Below are 15,838 nucleotides of genomic sequence, written 5' to 3' on the forward strand. Positions count from 1 at the left end.
TCTTTCTAGAGCCTGCGCCTCACGCCCTCTGCCAGACTCTTTGGCATTTCCCCGGTAAGTTGTTGCTCTGGCAACTTGGGTGCCCACTTTTCCGATTTTTATGCTTCTTACCTTGTGTTTCACTTCTGGCAAGACATCCACCAGCCTCTGCAAAGCCTCATGCCGGGCCCCCAGCTGCACAGCACAGACGTGTGAGTGTTAGCCTGGGAGGCAGCAGACAGTAAAAATGCACCTTGCTTCCAGGTGACAGCGTGCAAAAGGCCATTCTTTGTTGTTTGTTTGTTTTTTTTCCCACATAACATTTTTATTGGTTCTCTGGGAGTTTCACATCATGCACCCTGAACACAATCCCTTCCCAGTCCTTCCATGTCTGTCCCCACTTGTGACCTCCCCGCAAAGAAGTATAATAATGATGATGATGATGATAATAATGATGTCCATTTTGTGCTATCTATATACTCACTGGAGCATGATCAAATTCTCAGTGGCCTGCCCTTAAGTATCCTTCCCTCCCACACCTCTTCCAGGAGCCATCAACTGTGGAGAGCTACTCTCCAGCATCTCCATCACACTTTTTAAGAGTTCTCTTCGGTGGCTTACTATCTAGGCTGTTACTTTGGGACAGGGGCGGTGGGGGTGGGGTTGTCACAGAAGCCTTCCATGTCCCTCCCTACAGAAGGCCATTCTGATGACCAAACCCAGCCATTCTCAGTGGGAGAGCCATGGCCAGCAGACGTTACCTTCAGGAACACTCCGATCACCGCCAGCCCATTCGCCCCCACGGTGGCTTCCTTGTAATTTTCATATTTCGTGGAATTCCAGTGAACCAAATGGAGCTGAAACAGAGTGGACAAAGAATGTTAATCGTCCTAACGCAGCAGAAACAGCAGTCACGCCACTCTGTCCAGCACACCCTTGGGTCACGTCCGTGTCCTATCAGTACACAAAGTGCTGGTGGCCAGAGTCCTCCCTCGGAGCTCCCCAGACACAGGCGGCAAGAGCTTCGCAGTACCGGAGGGAGCAGGGGGGAGACCGTTGCTGCAGTTTCTCTTCCTCTGGCTGTGAAACAACACCCCAACAAAAGCAACCGAAAGGAGAAAGAGTTTATTTCAGTTCATGAGTCAAGGTTACTATCCACCGTGGTGGAGAATTAGTTAAGGCGGGGGAGCTTGAGGCAACTGGCCACATCAGGTCCACAATCAGAAGCGAGGATCAGTGAATGCAGTTTTATCATTGTATCACCTCTTCTCCACTTACACAGTCCAGACCAGCCCCCGGGGCATGTTCCCATCCACACTCCATAAGAGTTGTGGTGGTTTGAATGAGAATGTCCCCCACCGGCTATGTATTTGAACACTTGATCCCCAGTGGGTGGCGATATTTGGGGAGGTTTAAGAGAGTGGCCTTCTCTGCATGTGGAAGACAGTTGTTTGACTCGAACTGTTTGGGGGGCACCCAGGCAGGGGGATCGAGATCTGTCCCTGGTCTATGGGCAGGCTTCTGGGAATCCGGTGCCTGCGGCCTGACACCTTGCACAGCCTTTGGGTAGTGGGAAGGAGCTTGGACCTGCCTAGGTTCAGTGTGCTGGGCTCTGCTGACTCCGCATGGGAGACCTCGATTTGGGGGATGTGGGGATGCGGGGTGGCTCGGGAAAGAGGGATGAGGGGATGGGGGAGGGAGGAGGGGGGATCTGTGGATGGTATGTGGAGTGAGTAGAAAATATCTTAATAAAGAAAAAAAGAAAATAAAAAAGAGAGAGAGTGGCCTTGTTGGAGGAGGTGTGGCATTGGAGGAGGACTGTAAGAGTTGAAAGACGTTTCCAATTTGCTCTTGCTGCTTCATGCTCATGTTTAAAGATGTGCGCTCTTGTCATTTTTTAGTAAAAGGGGGACCTGTAGGGTCCTGGCCCCATTTTGGGTAACTGTTGCCCTGCTTGCTGACCTTGACCTTGATAGCCTCCCTGCCGGGTTCCACCCTCCTAAATGCTTAAGGGAAGTTCCTTGTCTGAGTATCCTGCATAATGGGCATTAACAGTTTAGATGCAAGATATTAAAACTTCGGTATCAAACTTCTGCCCTCTGGGGTTCTCCCATTGTGCCGTAAGCCTGTATTTAAGACCTCTTCCCTCCTTCAATAAACAGCATTCGGCATTAAATAAATAAATAAATAAGTTAATTAAAAAAAAAAAAAAGATGTGTGCTCTCGGTTTCAGATCCTGTGGCCATGCCTGCCTCTTGCTATCATGATGGACGTACCCTTCTGTAACCATAGCCCAAATAAACCCTTCCTTTTATAATTGCCTTGGTCATGGTGGGGTTTTGTTTTGTTTTGTATGTTATTGTTTTTTTTTGTTTGTTTGTTTTTGTTTTTGTTTTGTTTTGTTTTGTTTTTTGAGACAAGATTTCTCTGTTTAGCCCTGGCTGTCTTAGAACTTGCTCTGTAGACTGGGTTGGCCTTGAATTCAGAGATCTGCCTGCTTCTACCTCTAGAATACTGGGATTAAAGGTGTGTGCCACCACCACTGCCTGGTGGTCATGGTGCTTTATACAGCAACAGAAAAGTAATGAAGACAGAGGTCTTCTCATATCAATGAGCATAATAAAAACAATCCCCTATCTGTCAACTCAACAGTTATCAGTAGCCATCACAAGCGTTTTGGGTTGGCAAGACAGAAGTGAGTAGTCTGATCATCTGTACCTATGAGTCACTTGGAACAAGAGTCATCAGAACAATTTCTCAGAGAGGTAAGTCCTCAATACACATCTGGCACCTGACCTTGACCTCTGCCTTGTAATTCTTCCATTTCCTCGATGTGCGATTATGGACCTCACTGGGTGATTGATGTATTTGCAAGATGATGGGAATGGACGAAGAAGAGGGGGTGAGGGAGGAGGGAGGTAGCCCTGTCATCTGGTAATCATGGGCCCTGGCTGGGAACTGTAGTGATAAGGCTGTAGCTTCACCTAGGGGAGTCTGGGTATGTGTCCAGTTGTCCCTTCTCACCCACCGCTTCTACATCCATTGACTAAAGACAGACAAACTATTTGGAATAAAAATGCTGTCTGTGGTGTTCTTGATTTTCCTGAAATGAAACAAATAGCAACAGCATGTGGCACTCACAGCGTGCTAGTGACCTGGAGATGAGGACAGAGGTATCAGAAAAATGTGTGTGGGTTCCATACAGATATGATAGCTTTATCAGAAGGCATTCTAGAGCCCCTTGGATACAGCAGGGGCATCTATGTCCCCTAAGCACAGGGCTGTGGTAGAAGCATTTGTAACTGTGCCCAACCATGAGTCCTCAGGCCAAGGACCAGCAAGCCCTTGGCATCATGGTCAGCAAGCTCTGCCTGTTGCCATCCAGGATTCCATTGGAGCTCTGGGTCCTCACTCCCAGGAAGCATAGATGCTCCTGGTCTGGGATCTGGGATCTAGGACCAGCAGGGTAGACTTGCCCAGTCTACTTAGGACCTCCTAGAATGCAGCTCCAGGTCTCAGAGATGGAGCCCTCATTTCCATCAGACCTCTTGGTTAGGGTCTTAGTACGTAGACCCCGGTGTCCATTTGTACCAGGCCGGCCTTCCTTCCTCCTTTCTCACCTCCACGTGGTCACAGGGAGTGTCTGTAGGGCCCAAGATCCCTCATCTTAATTAGCTACATTTCAACTGTAGGGGCCTTCAATAGACACATCTGTGCACAAAAATCAAGGCCCCAGCTAGAGAACTGTGAAGAAGGATTGCTACTGGATGAGGAGAGACACCGTGCGCCCTCTAGTGGCAATGTCTGCCAGTTCAGAATGAACAAGAACTGGGCTGCATCTGTGGCTTTGGCTAGACTCTGGTTCACTTCTACAACCAGAAGATGGTAAAATAAAAGCCAAAATGTTGAGTGTATTCCCAGGCTGGTGGAAGAAGGCAGGGGGGTGGGAGGAGGAGGGGACAGAGATGAGGGGGCGGCAGGGGCAGCACCTAGAGAGGAGCGGGTAGATGGGGGACTGACGATGTGAATATGGCAAATCGGCCATTCCAGAGAGAAACCTCATGGTTTATGATCACATGAGTCTCTCCATTTTTCTGTGCGTTGGGAATTTTCCGTATTATAATGTTGGGAGGTTTCCAGGCACTGCCTGCTGCCTGCCACAACTTCAGAGCCAATGCCCAAGGCTCTTTTGCTTAATTTTCTGTGGTGACCCCACTCTGGGATGTTGAAGAAATGGCCTTTGAGGAGATGCTCTCTGGCTGGGGGTATGGCTCAAGGATGGGTTTCTTCCCCAGCTCTGCAGAGGAGGAAGAGCAGGAGAAGAAGGAGGTGGAGGGATAAGGGGAGGAGGAGAAAGGGGAGGAGGAGGAGGAAGAAGAGGAAGGAAAAAGGAGACCCTGCTGTGGAGGTTTTCATTCTAGGAGGACATGAGGCCACGGGTCCTTAAGTGCAGCGAGCCCACAGCCGAGGGCTGTGAATTTCAGTGAGCTACAGGACTTCTCAGAACCTCTAGCTCCTCTGGCAGCAGAGCATCTATAGCACCCGCCCTCCGCCCCAGGACAAGGCGGCGACGGTTAAGTGGGTCAGGGCTGCTCTATTGTTCTAAGTGGCACACGGGAAGCCTCAGGTCCCTGGAAATCCTTTGGGTCTGGGAACTTGGTGTGTGTGTGGGGGGGGGGGGTGTTGGGGGGCGGTGCCAGTCACCCTGTGGTAGGCCTGACACAGAAGCACCCCTATGTGTGCTGTCTCATGGCGTTGTTTACGAACCTCAGCCGGGTATGCGTGACCATCCACCCTGTGCTCCGAGCCCCACTCATTCGCTGCTCCCCAGTGGAAGTGAAACTGCTTCAGCCTGTAGTGGTTTCCCAGTGGCCCACCGCTGATCCCTGGAAATAAGAGAAGGGACACTATGTGTGGACTCAACATTGTCTACGTGTGTGTGTGGGGGGAGGGGGCAGTGATGGACACATTCTATCCCCAAGGGATGGTTGCACTGCCGAAACAGGGAGGTCTGTGAAAGGTGGACCTGGCAAGAGTTTGATCACCTCCGACTAGAGGGATGCCTGCCACAGCAGGTTCCCAATAAACTCTAGGGTAGGTGAAGGCCAAGTCTGAGCATGGCCACTAGATGGCAGTAAGGATCTTGAGTCCCTGCAAGTGACGCTGCACCAAGACATAGGCAGTGTTTCTGCTATGTGCTAATCCTACAAGGATTTCCAAGAGTTTCTTTTCTTCTGAGACAGGGTCTTATGTACCCCGGGCTGGCAGTGAACTCCAGATGTAGCTGAGGATGACTTTGAACTTCCGATCCTCTTGCTTTTACCTCCTGAGTTCTGGGATTCCAGGTGTGTCTCATTCATTACACCTGGTTTTCTGCCATTTGGGGGATGGACAGAGACAAAGTCAACAGTCCAGGGTAGGGCTGGGAGCCCATTTTAACAAGCTCCAGGTGACCAATCACATTTCTACCTGTTGGTGACACATTTCCATTCAGTTTTCAGGCAGAAATCATGGAGCAATGCTGCTCCCTAGCTTTCTCTTGGGACCATGCTTAGCCAGCTTTCTTACACAGTCCAGGACCATCTGCCTGGGCAATGGAACCACCTACAGTGGGCTGGACCCTCCCACATCAGTTAACCACCGAAGACAATCCCCCTCAGACAGGACCACAGGCCAGTCTCCAATCCGAGCAATCCTTCCACTGATACTCCCTCTTTAGGTGACTCCAGGTTCTGTCAAAAACTGACCAGAACACTGAGCGGCAAATGGGGCCAATGCCATGGTGAGTGAACGATGCCACTGAGCTCCGACTGCCACCAGCTGATGGGGTGTGCTTGCTTTTCCCCGTGAAAACAACTTGTAGAGGGTAGCACTACACTACACTACACACAGGGACAGAGGTAGCCTGTGTTTATGCCAGGGTCTGGACAGACCCCAGGCTGGCACAATCTCACTATCTCCTTACTCCAAAACAAGATGGTCGCTCTAGAGTGCCATCAGTCCCATCCAGTTGTAAGAACTTGTGCTATTATTACCTAACTCCATATAAGAGGCTGGAGGGAGGACTCAGCAGTTAAGAGCGCTGGCTGCTCTTCTAGAAGACCAGGAGTTCGATGCCCAGCACCTACATGGCAGCTCACAATCATCTATAACTCCAGATTTGGGGGATCTGATGCCCTCTTCCGCCTCCACGGCCACCAGCCACACAAAAGGTGCATAGACACATATGTAGGCAATAACACCTGTATACATAAAATAAAATTTAAAAAAATATACAGGCAAGGGCCAAGAAATAAAGAGATGGCTCAGTCAGTCAAGTGCTTGCTTTGCAAGCATTAATATCTGGGTTTGAGCCAGGTAGAGTGGCACACGACTTTAATCCTAGCACTCGGGAAGCAGAGGCCAGCCTGGTCTACAAAGTGAGCTCCAGGACAGCCAGGACCATTACACAGAGAAACCATGTCTTGAAAAACCAAACCAAACACACACACACACACACACACACACACAGAGAGAGAGAGAGAGAGAGAGAGAGAGAGAGAGAGAGAGAGAGAGAGAACAAGGTATTTAGATCCTGAGGAGTAACACCTGATACAAAGAAGTTACCCTCAGGCTTTACATGTACATATGTGTACATAATATATATGCTGCTGAACTAACAGCTGGAATTTTTAATACACCGAAAGAGCCTTCTCCCCAGTGAATGACAGTCTGATCAGTGGGTACCAATTATACAATGGGTATTAAGGTTCTGGTCTGCAGATGAAAGGGTCCAGGCTAAGGTAAATCTATGGTAGAGCTTGCATTTCAGGATCCTGTTTGCTTTTCTTGGGCTGCAAATGCGAAAGGGGGCAGCTTTCACTGGAGGGCTGATGGCACGTTAAGGTCTCTAAAAGACGATGATGATGATGATGATGATGATGATGATGATGATGATGCCGCCAAAGGATGAAGTCTGAACCCAGGAGCAGCCCGATGTCTGCCGGGCCTACACCAGCAACCTTTGTCGAAAAGTCACCCCCTCCCTTCTTGGGGACAGGGATGATCAGGATATGGTCGGGGCAGAGGAAAAGGGCTCCAGGTTCCTGTCTTCCAGGTCCAACCTTGAGTACCTGGACTTGGGGGAGAGGACAGTCACCCCAGGCCCCATTAGGACAGAAAGGGATCTGAGCTCTAATCATGGTCCTTTGATAGATGAAGTCTAAAGATCATCCTAGCCCAACTGGGGACAGGCTCTGGCTCCACACTCTCCCTGATGACATCAGAAGATCCTTTTGCAGAGTAGACCCCATGAATTGGAGGTCCTTTCTGCCTCAGTGAAACATGACGGTCACTCAAAGGTGGGTAGCCTCATGAAGGGCAGCCCTGCGGGGTGCTGGGGACCCATCTGGGACAGGAAGTGATGACTGACCTCTCATATCAACCAGGGGGCATCATTTCTGTCTGAGCAAGGAGCTTACTAGTTCAATGGGGACTGCTGTGTGTTGGGGATCAAGCAAGCTCACAGAAAAACATCCCCAAAGGCTGAAGCATACCAAACAAAAATAAGGGAAGGCCAGGCATGGTCATGCACACATTTAATCTCAGCACTCTGGAGACAGAGGCCGGGAGAGCTCTATGAGTTCAAAGACATCCTGGTCTACATAGCGAGTTCCAGGCTGGCCAGGGCTACATAGTGACACCCTGTCTGGAAAAAAAGACAAGGGTGTTTGAGGAGAGAGTACTTGTTGGCCTGCAGAGGAGGCTCAGTGGAAAGGCGGGTGAGGCTTCAATGTCTCCCAGCAGAGCAAAGTAACCACGTGACTTGCACTGGGCAGAAGAGGCTCCTGGGACACCAAGTCTTGGGAGAGAAGCCAGGAATCTGGGGATCTCTGGGATTCAGGGCTTGGAGCCTTTTGGGGCCAGGTGCACCATTATCATTCACAAATGTGCACACACGGAGGAGCAGTCTTGAGCCCTTTCAAGTTGGAACAGAAATGTTTCACTGTGACAGTGTTTCCAAAATTAGCTCTGACAGCAGAGGCAGCCGCAGCAAAGCGGCAAGTGTGCTTATTTAAGGACTGGAAAGGCATCCTTAATAGCTCTTTCTGCTGTCTGGGTTTGCAGGCACATGGGTGGGTCTGCAGGTGCAGGGTCTCTAGCCGGAACCCATCTCCAGACAGGATCCTGGCCTGCCTCGTTCCTCACTCCTTCCAGCTCTTTCCCCATCCAACAGTAGAGTTCCAGTAAGGATTGAGTCCCATGGGAGACATACTGTCCAGCATGTAGGAAGCCTTCCAAGGAAACAGGACAATAGCCGTTTGCACGTGTGTTTGGGGTAAGACAGCTGGGAGCGAGTGTCCCTGGCCAAGTCTCCACGTCCCAGCATTTTGTTTTCTGGTCTCCAGCTTTTGCAGCTGTCAGTGGCGAATTCTCAGTGCACACCGTGAGGTGATTGAATGACAAGCTACATGCCGGACACTGTGTAGGGAACTGGGTATTTCCCAAGGGACTCTACAGGACAGGCGCTAGAAGCCAATGCTGAGATGAGGATACAGAGCGTCTTAGTTAGGGCTTCTATTACTGTGATGAACAGCACGATAATAAACAACTTAGGGAGGAAAGGGCTTATTTCAGTTTACACCTCCCGGGAACAGTCCATCACTGATGGAAGTCAGGACAGGCACTCAAGCAGGGCAGGAACCTGGAGGCAGGAGCCGATGCAGAGCCCATGGAGGAGTGCTGCTTACTGGCTTGCTCTCCATGGTTTGCTCAGCCTGCTTCCTTATAGAACTCAGGCCCTCCCACATCCTCAATCAAGAAAGTGTACCAGGCCAATCTGGTGAAGGCATTTTCTCAACTGAGTTTCTCTCTTCTAAAAGGACTCTGGGTTATCAACCCAGAGAGGGCACAAAACTAACCAGCACGCAGAAACTTAGGAGTTAAGACACCTGTTCAGGTGACCTGTTGACCGAAGATCCTTCAACCATTGACTTTGGTTGCAGAGTTCAAAGCCAAGCACTGTTACTTTCCTTGGAGGCAAGGAACTTGAGATAAGGCTACAGAATCAGATAAAATAATGTATAACCGACTTTTCATAATGATAGTACAGTGACTAATTTAAAGAAGAGGCAAGCCGAGTCTTGGGAAAGAGCCTTTTGCTTGCCGACCTCAGCCCCTGAGACGGCCAGCAGCAAAGTTTGTCCACTGAGGCCTGACCACCCATCACCCTGTGTTTTCTTACACGGCAGGTACATCTGAGATAATGGAGATAAAATGGGGCGATTACATCAGCCAGGGTCAGACTCTCCAACTAAAGTAACAACATTCAAGGCCAAGAGTGCACAGCGGGGGCTGGTCTCCTCTGTTACAACAGTCGCTGTTAATAGCCACCTATTTGTAATTCGGGGCTTTCCCCAGGACAGAGTGGGCTTTTGGCAGGAACAGCAGCTGCTTTAGGGCTTGAAATTAGCATAAGAGAAGCTTGGGAAACTCTTGTTAGTCAGAACCTGGAACAGCAGAGGAATCTCACAGAGAATAGCATGTTCCAGTGTTGCCTCCGAGTTTAACCAGTTGCCAACCTGTGAAGTCCAAGGCCAAAGGGCTTCTCTGTTCCTGATCCTCTCTTGGTGAGGACAAGCCACAGCTGGCCAGCAGCTGTTGGCAGGCTGATAGGACACCACAAGCCCCACAGAACCCAGACTTGGACACCACCCGAAGCTGAGATCAGCTTTCCACTAGGTGTTTTCTCTTTATCTCCTAGGTGACATTTGTAGAATAGTAACACCTATTTTACAAGAACAAGGGAAAGAGTGAATGCAAGCCTCCCTGTGTCCCAAAGGGCTTGGCAAACTACAGCCTCTCGCTGTTCTGATAGTCACTGTCATTGTGGCTACTATCAAGGTTATAGCTGAAGAACCAAGGAAGGAGATAAAGAAAAAAGAATGGAAGGCAGGTAGGCAGGAAGCAGTCAGTATCCATTAGAAGTAGGGCCTTCCAAGCATTTCTCTCTCCTCGACTCCATGTAGCATCTTGAACTCACCAATCCACACCCCAGGGGTCAGACTTAGGGGTTCCTGGAGCCTTCTCTCTAATAGAAATACTCCCAGCAGGCACCTCACCTAGCTAGGATCTGAGTCTGTTGGAAGACATTGCAGAGACCAGTGATACAAGGAAGGATTTCTTTTTCTTTTTTTCTCTTTTCTTAAATAAATGTACTCATCTATTGTACATTCTGGCTGCAACTTCCCCTCCCTCCTCTCCTCCTAATCCACTCCCCCTCCCACCCTCCCAATCCACTCCTTGTTTCTGTTTAGGAAAGGGCAGGTCTCCCTTTCCTAAACATGGCACATCAATTTGCAGTAAGACTAAACACTTCCGCATGTATTGAGAGGCTGGGCAAGGCGACCCAGCATAGGGATTAGGGTTCCAAAAGCCAGCAAAAGCCTGGGAGACAGCCCCTGTTCCCACTGTTAGGAATCACAAAAGAGGACCAAGCTTCATCCAGCAACTGATGGAAACAGATGCAGACCCACAGACTCTCTGCTGACAATTGGGCTAGGTACCAATCTGGTCGCAAGAGATAAATAATTTTTTCGCTGCTCTTCTTCCTGCCCTGTCTCCAGGCCATCTGTTCAGCCTTGATTTTTCTGGGTGCTTCAGGCTTCCTTTTTGTTTACTTTATAAGGCAGGGTCTTTCTCTAACCTGCAATTGGTGACCCCTGGTGGACAGAAATGAAATCTGTGAACTTTTTTTTTTTTTTTGGTTTTTCGAGACAGGGTTTCTCTGTGTAGCTTTGTGCCTTTCCTGGAACTCACTCTGAGTTCGGCTGGCCTCAAACTCACAGAGATCCACCTGGCTCTGCCTCCCGAGTGCTGGGATTAAAGGCGTGCGCCACCACCGCCTGCCGAAATCTGTGAACTTTAAACTCACAGACACGTGGCCTGAGAGCCTGGTCTGTGGTGGCCAACAACAGCACCCTTGGACTTGGGCTCTCAAGAATAAAGCTGCTCTGGTGTTTCTTGGCTTTGGTGATATATTGTGGAATGTTAGTTTAAGATGTGTTACATTTGTTTATGCTGTGGAATATTTGTTTAATGGTGCAAAGATGTGTTGGATTCTTTTACATTGCATTTGTTAAACTCTGTGAAGCTGAGTTACTGTGTCTGTGTAAAACACCTGATTGGTCTAATAAAGAGCCAAGGTGTGCTCCCACCCACCAGTGACTCTTTACTGTCTCAGTTCAGTCTCTGCATGAGGGGCCTTACACCAGGTGTCAGAACCATCCTGGGAGGCAAGGTCGTCCTCGGGCCGACACCGGGAATCAGCCTTTCCATTCCACTGTGGAATTCCTGGGGCAAAATGTAATTCTTTAGGTCCATTGTTCCAAAACTCTGATAGCTGAAACATTTCTTCTGATTATCTTCTTTCCTGCCAGGACTGTAGCAGAGTGACTTCAGTTCATGTCAGCAGTTCGGGGCGTCATTGTTACAGTCCTTGGACTGATTGAATGGGTCTTAGTGGCAAAGCCCTCGGCAGTCAGAGGGAGCCCCCTAGAGCTCTGGGCTCACGTTCCCTCTGGGGGACAGCATTGCAAAGGGCAGGAAGCCAGCCCTTGGCTGCAACCATAGCAGAGGTCTTACACTGAATGCTTAATCCTTTGGCGGGGTTCCAGGTGCCCTGATTTTCAATCCCTTCTTCCAGTTCCGTGGAGCCAGTGTGCAACTTCAGCAGCAGAGGAGAAGATGGTCGATCAGAGGGTTGGCTGGCCTCTCACACCCCCTGTTGTTCTTAGAGGATGGGGGTACACACTGCGCTCTTTCTGCTGCCCAAGGCCCGGCTTGCTGCTCTAAGCCCCATCTCATGCTCCCCTTGACTCCATCCCTAACCCCAGGAAAGATGAGCTGCTGCGAGCACGAAGCTTCCGTGGTGAGCTGGTTCACGTGCAGCTCGCCAGTACTGAGCCTTAAGGCCTGGTTGCTATGTCCTGTGTGGCACCTCCCCTCTGCCCTCCGTCTCCATACTTTTCCCTCCACAGCCTGTCTGCTGCCTCCCTTGGCGAGGCCTTTAGTCCAGTGGTCTTCAGTCATTCCCAGGCTGTATCTGCTTCTGTAATTCATCCCCCTAGCAATGACACCCTACACGAGATCGCATCCCTTACCTCCTGGAAAAGCTCCTCGTGTCTTCTTTGACTCCCTGGACAACTGTCCTGCGCCCCCTGTGGGTAATGTGACTACAGTTGCTGGCACTCACTTGGTGAAAATGAGACCCAAATAATCACACTTTACACAAAGTGGCTTCCACACCATGTGCCTCCCCCACATCCCCAACTTAACTGTCTTCTCTGGAGATACCTCTGTCCTTTCCTCCTTTTTGCCCAATTTTTGTTTATTTATTTATTTTTATTTTTTTATATTTATTTATTTATTTATTTATTTATTGGTTTTTCGAGACAGGGTTTCTCTGTGTCGCTTTGCGCCTTTCCTGGAACTCACTCGGTAGCCCAGGCTGGCCTCGAACTCACAGAGATCCGCCTGCCTCTGCCTCCCGAGTGCTGGGATTAAAGCCGTGCACCACCACCACCACCACCACTGCCCGGCTTCCGTTCCTGATTTCTGATGAGGTGAGTGAAGAAGACAGAAATGTGGAAGTGGGAACTTGAGCCAGGCAAGGGAAGCCACGGAGGGATACAGTAAAAGCAGGCCGGCCAGGGTGGCTGTGAGCCGAGGATGTGCTGCTAGTTGATGTGACGGGAGACACGCGGATGATTCTTTCCATCTGCAGCAGGGTAGGGAGCATCCCTTTGATCCAGATGCCGAAGGTGGTGATGTCAGGGGTGGGATCAGGCTGAGGTCAAAGTGGAAGGCTGCTGCCTTCCCACAGTGCAAGGCTGTGGGGCTTGGAGCAATCAAGTTGTGGATGAGCTAAGGTCAGCTGAGGTAAGAGAGTGAGGATTCCTAGCAGCTGGCTTTCTTCTGGGAGCCATGCCCTGAGGTCCTGGGGGAGGCCGCTTGCCCTTCTCTTGTGCGCATCTTGCTTCAGGTCAAGGTCACCCTGGGGTTGGCTACACACTGGTGGGAGCCACTGTGCTTGGCTCACCCCTGCTTGGTGACCAGCAGGGGGACACTGAGCAGTGGCCGGACTCTGACAGAGCCCTCTTCTCCAGCTGTTCTGTTGGGAGCTGGTGCCAAATCAAGGCCACTCGTTTTGTGACCTCTAGAAATCCACCCAGGGAGTCACTTGTCACCCTGGACCCAGATGTGTCTGGACCTCTCTGAATTGGAGCCAGCTAAGTTCCCTCGCCTCCGCTTAAGACAATTTGAGTTTCTGCAGTGAGCAACCAAAAGAAGTCTGAACTAATGCACTAAACAGCCCACTGGGGAAGAGGCCTGAGATTAAAGCCCCAGAATGGCGTGTAGCTCTAGCACTGGGGAGGTGGAGGCAGGAGGGTCAAGAGGTCAAGGTCAAGAGGTGAGGCCAGCCTCAGATACTGGAGACCTTTGTCTTAAGAGAGGGGTGGGAGAATGTGGAGGTGGTGGTGGGGTGGGTGGTGGTGGGTCTGGGGGTGATGGGGTTAGGGGTGGGGGTAGAGTGAAATCAGAGGTTTGAGACTGAGAGGGAAGGGAACAGCAGAGGGCAGTAGGCACAACCAGCCAGCACAGGCCCTCAGAGTGACTGGAATTTTCTCCCAACTCCACCATTAGAGACTCGGCCTCTGGAACTTGAAGGGGCAGTGTGCAATAACCACACCAAGGAGAGCTGTAAACCTGCAGAGGGTGGCTCCTATGCCCCTGCCCAGCCCCAGAAGGCCAGTTGCCAGCCCTCACCAGCCTTAACTGGCTTGTTTTTTCCTCAGCCCTGGCATGGGAAGGGACCCTACTGTGGTTGATATATTATGCACCCCAATAAACTTATCTGGGGGGGTCAGAGAACAGAACAGCCACTATATTAAACATAGAGGTTAGGCAGTGGTGGCACACACACCTTTAATCCTATCACTTGGGAGACAGAGAGCTCTGTGAGTTCAAGGCCACACTGGGAACAGAGCCAGGTGTGGTGACACACACCTTTAATCCCAGCACTTGAGATCTCATGTCTTGCTTGGAAAAGACACATGTCCTTAATCCCAGGAAGTGATGGCAGGAAACAGAAAGGTATACAAGGTGTGAGGACCAGGAACTAGAGGCTTTTTAGATTTTTTAGTCTTTTAGGCTTTTGAGCAGCAGTTCAGCTGAGATCCACTCAGGTGAGGACTCAGAAGCTTTCAGTTTGAGGAAACAAGATCAGCTGAGGAATTGGTGAGGTGAGGTGAGCTGTGGCTTATTCTGTCTCCCTGATCTCTCAGCTATCACCCCAATATCTGGCTCTGGATTTTTTTTAAATTAATAAGACCTTTTAAGAGTCATGTTATGGCCGGGCGGTGGTGGCGCACGCCTTTAATCCCAGCACTCGGGAGGCAGAGGCAGGTGGATCTCTGTGAGTTCGAGGCCAGCCTGGGCTACCAAGTGAGTTCCAGGAAAGGCGCAAAGCTACACAGAGAAACCCTGTCTCGAAAAACAAAAACAAACAAACAAACAAACAAAAGAGTCATGTTACACCCTACTCTATTTCTGCTTTCATCCTCACAAGGGATCAAGACTCAGGTGACTGCTGGTGACTCCCCCCCCCCCCCCCAGTGAGCACGACCTCCCAGCCCTGCCCAGGTTCCCCTTCTTTGCTGAGTCTGTGACACCACAGAGTCAGAGACAGGAATGGCCACTGTGTTAGTTACTTGTAGATTCCCGAGGCCCAGTACCTCACAGAAGCAGTGTAAGATCCGCCAGGTTTGTTTTGGCTGCCAGTTTCCAGAGGGCACAGTCCATTGCCTTGGGAAGGACAGCGGAGCAGCAGAAACTGGAGAAAGGAGCCGGGGCTGGGAGATGACTCAGCCACACCAGCATGAGGACCTGACCCCCAGAATCCACATAAAAAGCCAGACACGGTGCTCGTGCATGTAATTCCAGTGTTCCAGAGCTGCGGCCAGGCAGAGCTGGGGCTTGCTGGCCAGCCAGCCTAGTCTACTGGGTGGCCTCAGGCCAGCGAGAGATCCTGTGTCTCAAAAATCAAGATGGAAGGCTCATGAGGATGACACCTGAAGTTGACTTCTGACCTCATAGATAGGCACATGCACACCCCCGTACACACACACACACACACACACACACACACACACACACACACACACGAGTAAGGGGAGGAAAGGGAAGGATCCAGGGATGATATATGGCCCCAAGACTTGCCCCGGTGACCCACTTCCTCCAGAAAGGGTTTTTTTTCTTCAGCCCTGGCATGGGAAGGGACCCTACTGTGGTTGATATATTATGCACCCCAATAAACCTATCTGGGGGTCAGAGAACAGAACAGCTACTATATTAAACATAGAGGTTAGGCAGTGGTAGCGCACACACCTTTAATCCTATCACTTGGGAGGCAGAGATCCATCTCTTAATGGTTCTATATCTCAATAAACAGAGCTATCCGTGGGGGACCAGGTACTCAAGTGCTCCAGCTTAGGAACATTTCAGATTCAAAGGTTGACTGCCTGGACCCGAGCCCCCAAACCCCGGCCCAGGCTTACCTGACTCCTCATGGGCATCATCAAACTCCACCTGGAAGAAGTAGCCAGTGTTCCAGAGGTACCTGCAGGATGTAGCATCATAGGAGACCTTGAGTGGTGCCAGCTGTGGGTCATACACACTGTCTCTCCACTGGATGTTGATGGGAGACTGCCGGGTGCCTCCCACTGAGGAGACTGGGCCACTCCAGAGGGGGTGCCCTGGAGACGGAGAGGAGACCTTGACTGAGCGGTCAGTAGTGCAGACATAAGGCAACAGGGACCCT

The 15,838-nt window shown here is 50.5% G+C and overlaps 1 protein-coding gene across 3 annotated transcripts in view; it reads right to left on the bottom strand.

Annotated features, from left to right (window-relative positions):
• The window catches only part of Ca5a (carbonic anhydrase 5A), a 29,033-nt gene that overhangs the window by 6,906 nt on the left and 6,289 nt on the right, over positions 1 to 15,838 (bottom strand). For 2 of the 3 annotated variants that reach the window (XM_042277799.2, XM_006990135.4), the window contains exons 2-5: positions 15,576 to 15,773; positions 4,747 to 4,865; positions 741 to 836; positions 112 to 174 (exon numbers count right to left, since the gene is read on the bottom strand). In XM_042277799.2, coding sequence (XP_042133733.1) covers positions 112 to 174; positions 741 to 836; positions 4,747 to 4,865; positions 15,576 to 15,773 — 476 coding nt within the window. The remainder of the gene's footprint in view (positions 1 to 111; positions 175 to 740; positions 837 to 4,746; positions 4,866 to 15,575; positions 15,774 to 15,838) is intronic. The other variant, XM_042277798.2, reaches the window with a different exon arrangement.

The sequence above is a fragment of the Peromyscus maniculatus genome, chromosome 5, assembly GCF_049852395.1.
Source record: "Peromyscus maniculatus bairdii isolate BWxNUB_F1_BW_parent chromosome 5, HU_Pman_BW_mat_3.1, whole genome shotgun sequence".
NCBI classification, from domain to species: domain Eukaryota; kingdom Metazoa; phylum Chordata; class Mammalia; order Rodentia; family Cricetidae; genus Peromyscus; species Peromyscus maniculatus.